Consider the following 5592-nt stretch of genomic DNA (forward strand, 5'->3'; position numbering starts at 1 on the left):
CTTCCAGTGCAGCCTGAGGCACAATGTGCAGAAATCTTTTGATTGTTGTTGGAATAATTGTGTAAAACTGAAAAACAACACTCACATGAACCACTTTAATCTTTGGGACTGGAACTGTTTCAGGCTGATCCGGATCAGAAGTGGGTCCACTCAGGCTGTACTGACAGAACTTATGGCTGACTCAGTCCCACAGCCGTCGTCTGCCAACAACTCAAGTATTTAATATTTAAATCACCATCAGTTTTGCACAAAGTTATTTTAGCCAGAAAAGGGATATTCCAGGTGGAAGTGCTATAGCTAGCTGCTGCAGTGTACATTAGCAGCTACATATCAGATGTAGATGTATGTGAAGCCTGAGATAAAAAAACAATAAATATTTGTCCATTTGAGCTGTTAAAAGACGTGAGCGGTTTAGTTTGCAGTCCAGTTGGATTTAAAATGGTTTCTCCAAACAGCCCGTCTACTGAACAGTTATCTACGAAGACGTGAACTGTTTGAAACGTTTACATAGGAACCCACTTCAGAATATGAGAACGATCCCATTAAACACGACAGTCCTTCACAGTCTCCCCATGTTTCTGCTGAAGAGTAGAACTGCAGCTCCGAAGCGCTCATAGTTTCTGCAGGAATCGGAGCACCAGGTCTCTGAGGGTGGTCCGCAGCGGCTCGTTGTTATCGCACACGATGTGCGTCCCATCCTCTTCCAGCTGGATCAGCGTGTCCTGGGCCTGCAGGTGCAGGATGTGTCCATCTGCCGTCTCCTCCACCTTAACCTCCGTGATGCCGTGCTGCAAATAAAAACAACATTCTTCAAGTAAAAAAACAGAAGAACAACTTCCACTTGTTTGTGTTGCAGAAAGGCTTTAAGAGAATCAAATTATTCACTTTTTGCAGAGTGGCCAGAAATGCTTCCAGGGGCACAGCTCCACTCAACAGGGGTTTGGGGGCCAAAACTACTGGGGGCTCCTCCACCACCCGTTTCCTCTTCTTACTGGGAGGCGCAGGAGAGGGTTTGGGCACAGACTGGCAACAAATAAGAAGAAACTCAGCAGTCTATGGGGTGACGACACATCTGAAACTTGTTCTGTGAACTCACCTGCAGGGTGTGCTTGTTGTCCTTCGAGTGCAGCACTGCGGAGACGGTTGCCACGGAGATGCCAGGTTTAACCTCACTGGGCACCAGTGAGTTTGCAAGCTAGGAGAGGTAGAATCAGAATCAGGCAGAAATGATGAGCATCCGTCTACAAAAAGTACTAATTTTATTTGTAACTCAACACTTAAAACCGACTTGGACATACAGAAGATGGGCCAGATACCTCAGGCAGGATGTAGACCCGCTCGAAGCGACGCCTGAAGGGCAGGTTGAGAACGGAGCAGCGCCTGTAGGGCATGGGAGGAGGCTGCAGCTCCAGCATCAGGTCAGAGCGGTGGGACTGGCTCACAGGAGGCTGGGTGTATGGTTCCGGACACACCACATGGAGAGGCTGCGGTATGACAGGGTGGACGGAAATCAAATGGTGTTCTCACACACAGAATACTTTTAGTTTATTATCTATACATCCGTAATCCAGAATATTCAAACTAACAACAGAAACTGAGCCAGCTATATGAAGCTAAAGACGGTTTAAACAAACCTGCAGTGGAGGGTTAGGGTTGGGGGTCATTTTTATCCACCACCAATGCGGGGGGGGGGGGGGCAATGGTGGCTTTGACCACCATATATTAATCTTCAGCCACAACAATCATTTGTGGAAACTTTTCTTTTAAGCAATATAGAAACTAGAAACAACAGTTTCCTCAAATGATAAGGGTGGTTTGTTTACTCATGCACACACATTATCCATCCAGCCATTATCTTCCGCTTTCCGAAGTCAGGTCTTGGGGCAACAGATTGAGCAGGGAGGTCTTGACATCTCTTTCCACAGCCACCTCTTCCAGGAGGACCCCAAGGCATTCCCAGGCCAACTGAAAGATGTGGTCTCTCCAGCATGTCCTGGGTCTTCCCCAGGGTCTCCTCCCAGTCAGACATGCCTGAAGCACCTCTTCTATGGAGGTGCCCAAGAAGCATCCTCACGAGATGCCCGAATCACCTCAACTGGCTCCTTTCAATGTGGAGGAGCAGCAATTCTACTCCCAAGATTCTCTCAGATAATTGAACACCCTGTCTCTAAGAGAGAGTCCAGCTACCCTGCAGAGGAAACTCATTTCAAACGCCTGTATCCACAGTCTCATTCTTTCAGTCACTACCCAGTAGGGGTGGGCGATATGGCTCAAATATAATATTGTGATATTTCAGAGTATTCTGACTGTTAAGATATTTTTGGACTGGTCCTATGGTTTGGATCTGCTCAGAGACGGGATTATAACAAAATTATGACTTGGTTCTGACTGGATTAAACTGGGCCAGCAACTCTAAAGAGAGTATCCCTGGGATTTCAATATCAGTCAAGGAATAGTTTAATCTGCTTGCCACATCATGTAGAAGGCTTTTGAAGCACTGTCTCATATGTCCAAACATGTCATAACCACATAAGATCCACTGAGATCACACTTAGTCACGCCCCCTCATACACTGACAGGTTGAGCTCCCCTTCTGCGAAGGAGGAGTCTAGGACCCTATAAAGGAGTAATGACACGGGACATCGGGGCTCTTCTGGGTTTTTGTGAATGCGTCACAGACCAGAGAGACCAGCGCTGTGAATTGTAATTTTTTCCTGCCTTGATTTTAATACAATTGATAAAACTTAATTGTTGTTCCCTTGATTTATTGATTAGTATGAGTTACCACTTCTGAGGAAGATTTGAGCCTGGGGGAGAAGACGTGGGCTGGAGGGGGGTTTCCAGGTCCGGTGGCCCGCAGCCAGCTCCCTTCTTTAACAATAAATTTTGTGATATAAAAAAACCCCCACAGAAATCATAGTTATTTCTTTGACAAAAGTATTATGTTGCTTTGCAGTATTATAAAATGTAAAAAAAAAAACAAGGGGTAATTTTACTGAAATTACTTTATTTAGTAAAGTATTCAGTCTCCAAGTGTAAAAATAAAAATGATCTTTCTGTTATTTAGATTGAAAAAGTCTGCACAAAATATAGATCAATAAATCCACCACAAAAACTAAAATGCAGGTGAAGTTTCCCAAAATAACTAAATAAAATGAAGCTTAAGATCTGTTGAGTATAAATGTAACATACAACAAAATATAGGTTGCCTTTAAATGAGCTATAACTTCGAAAAAAACTTGTAACAAGGTGATCCAGCTGACCCTGAAGCTTGTGGTGTTTCAGCTTCCTCTGTTCCTGCAGGAATGATTCATTTCTCTGATGCTCTGTCTTTCATCACCTGACTCTGTTCTTGGTCCATGAACTGTGGATCTAAGAGACAGACCTGCGCGTGTTTGAACCGGCCGTTTAGAGCGGGGGAGATGTTGCCCACTCCGACAGCCCAAGAGCGGGGTGGGGAAAGAAAAAAAAGACGAATGGCAGCTTTTAGAGCAGGGGAAGGGAGAGACAGTTGAGTTGTCTGTACCTGCAGTTTAGAGCATGGATGGAGAGACAGCTGAGCTGCGCATTGTTTGTTTTTACTTTCTTAGCTAGCTAGTATTGCGCGCAACTAATTAGCGCTACGCCAGTACCGACAGATGGATGGGGGTGCGCAATTCGGTTTGGTCATTAGGCGCACTTGGTTCTGTTAACAGGGTGGGGCGCTCTGACGTATTGCGTCATGAAATTAGCATATCATGATATCATTTTTTTGTCCTGGCAAGCTTTTTTTATCGGTATTATCGTGAACGATATGATATGGCACAGCCCTACTACCCAGAGTTCATGACCATATGTGAGGGTAGGAACATAGATCAACGAGTAAACAGAGCTTTGTCTTACAGCTCAGCTCCTTCTTCACCACAACGAACCAGTACAGAGTCTGTAATATTGAAAATGCTGCACCAGTTCGTCTGTCATTCTCACACTCCATTCTTCCCTCACTCGTGGACAAAACCTCAAGATACTTGAACTCCTCCACTTGAGGCAGAACCTCACAGGGGTCCGAATTACTACTGGCAATGTGAACCAAACTCTCGCACCGCTTGTATAGGGACAGATTGACCCATAGCAACGGCCCTCCAATCCTATACTCAAAAAGCACCCCCCCCCCACGCCCCCACAGTGTACCCCAAGGAACACAGTCAAAAGCCTTCTCCAAATCCACAAAACACATGTAGACTGGATGGGAAAACTCCCATGACCCCCTCGAAGACCCTAGTGAGTGGTTAGAGCAGTCATTCTCCAACGCGAGAGTTGGGGGTTCGAATCCACCAGCAGTCACATGTTGAAGTGTCCCTGGGCAAGACACTGAACCCCTCATTTGCCTCCGATGTGTGTCCCATCAGTGTATGAATGTGATAAATCAATGATTAGTGTCTTTAGAATGATTTGTTCAATTAGCTTTGCGTTGACCTTGGACATCAAAAAACACAGTGTACCAACACCAGCAGATGACATGGCACCCCAAACCATCACTGACTGTGGAAACTTGACACTGGACCTCAAGCAACGTGGATTCTGTGCCTCTCCTCTCTTCTTCCAGATGTTTAAACATTTTATGTTTTAAGTTTTTACAAAGTTTCTGCATTAACTGTTGGAGCCAAACCTGTTAATCAGCAACACCACTTGGGATAGATTTTCATGAAACTCTCAGAAAGTAATCATTGAATGAACGTCTATAACCGATGGACTTCTGGATTCAACCCAATCCAAAATGGGCGCCACAGCCAGTTCAAATGAGGTCGGTGTTTAAAACTACAATCTACAAGGAGATGAGTGATATACACACCTTCTAGTCTTTTAAAAGTTTTTCAATATAAACAATTACAGTAGTCCCTCGCTACTTCGTGGTTTGTTTGTTGTGGACTCACTCTATCGCAGTTTTTCAAAAGAAGATTGGACATGACACACAACTGAGCAGCACGGTGGCGCAACTGGTAGAGCTGCTGCCTCTCAGTGAGCAGGTCCCCAGTTCAAATCCCGGTCCGGGTGCCTTTCTGGGTGGTTTGCATGTTCTCTCCGGGCATGCGTGGGTTTTCTCCAGTTTCCTCCCACAAACCAAAAACATGCATGTTAGGCTGACTGGTGACTCTAAATTGTCTCTAGGTGAAAGTAAGAGAGTGAATGGTTGTTTGTCTCATTTGTCTCTATGTGTCCCTGTGATGGACTTGCGACCTGTCCAGGGTGTACCCCGCCCCTCGAACAGTGATTGCTGGACATGGGCACCAGCGACCCGTGACCCAAAATGGAAAAAGCAGGTAAAAGATAATGGATGGATGTTGTGGTGACCTTGGATTTAAGAAAGCAGAGTTTACCAACACCTGCACTGGACATTGCACCCCAAATCATGACTGACCGTGGATATTTCACACTGGACCTCAAGCAGTATGGGCTCTGTTCCTCACCCTTCTTCCTCAAAACACTTGGACCTTGATTTCTGAATGAAAGGGACACTTTACATTCATTGGAAAAGAGGACTTTCAGCCAAGATATAGTTTACCCTCCAGGAGATATTTATCAGTACAACAGTAAACAATCATAAAAAAAACA

At 45.1% G+C, this 5592-nt stretch overlaps 1 protein-coding gene across 1 annotated transcript in view; it reads right to left on the reverse strand.

The window, feature by feature from the left end:
- Positions 1-571: 571 nt before the first annotated feature.
- The window catches only part of ints9 (integrator complex subunit 9), a 37650-nt gene continuing 32629 nt past the window's right edge, over positions 572-5592 (reverse strand). Inside the window, exons 14-17 of the mRNA XM_037685253.1 lie at positions 1317-1484; positions 1097-1195; positions 886-1023; positions 572-788 (exon numbers count right to left, since the gene is read on the reverse strand). Of these exons, the coding sequence (XP_037541181.1) occupies positions 612-788; positions 886-1023; positions 1097-1195; positions 1317-1484 (582 nt within the window). The 3' untranslated portion in view covers positions 572-611. The remainder of the gene's footprint in view (positions 789-885; positions 1024-1096; positions 1196-1316; positions 1485-5592) is intronic.

The sequence above is a fragment of the Nematolebias whitei genome, chromosome 12 (assembly GCF_014905685.2).
Source record: "Nematolebias whitei isolate Nwh7 chromosome 12, NemWhi1, whole genome shotgun sequence".
Classification (NCBI taxonomy): Eukaryota; Metazoa; Chordata; class Actinopteri; order Cyprinodontiformes; family Rivulidae; genus Nematolebias; species Nematolebias whitei.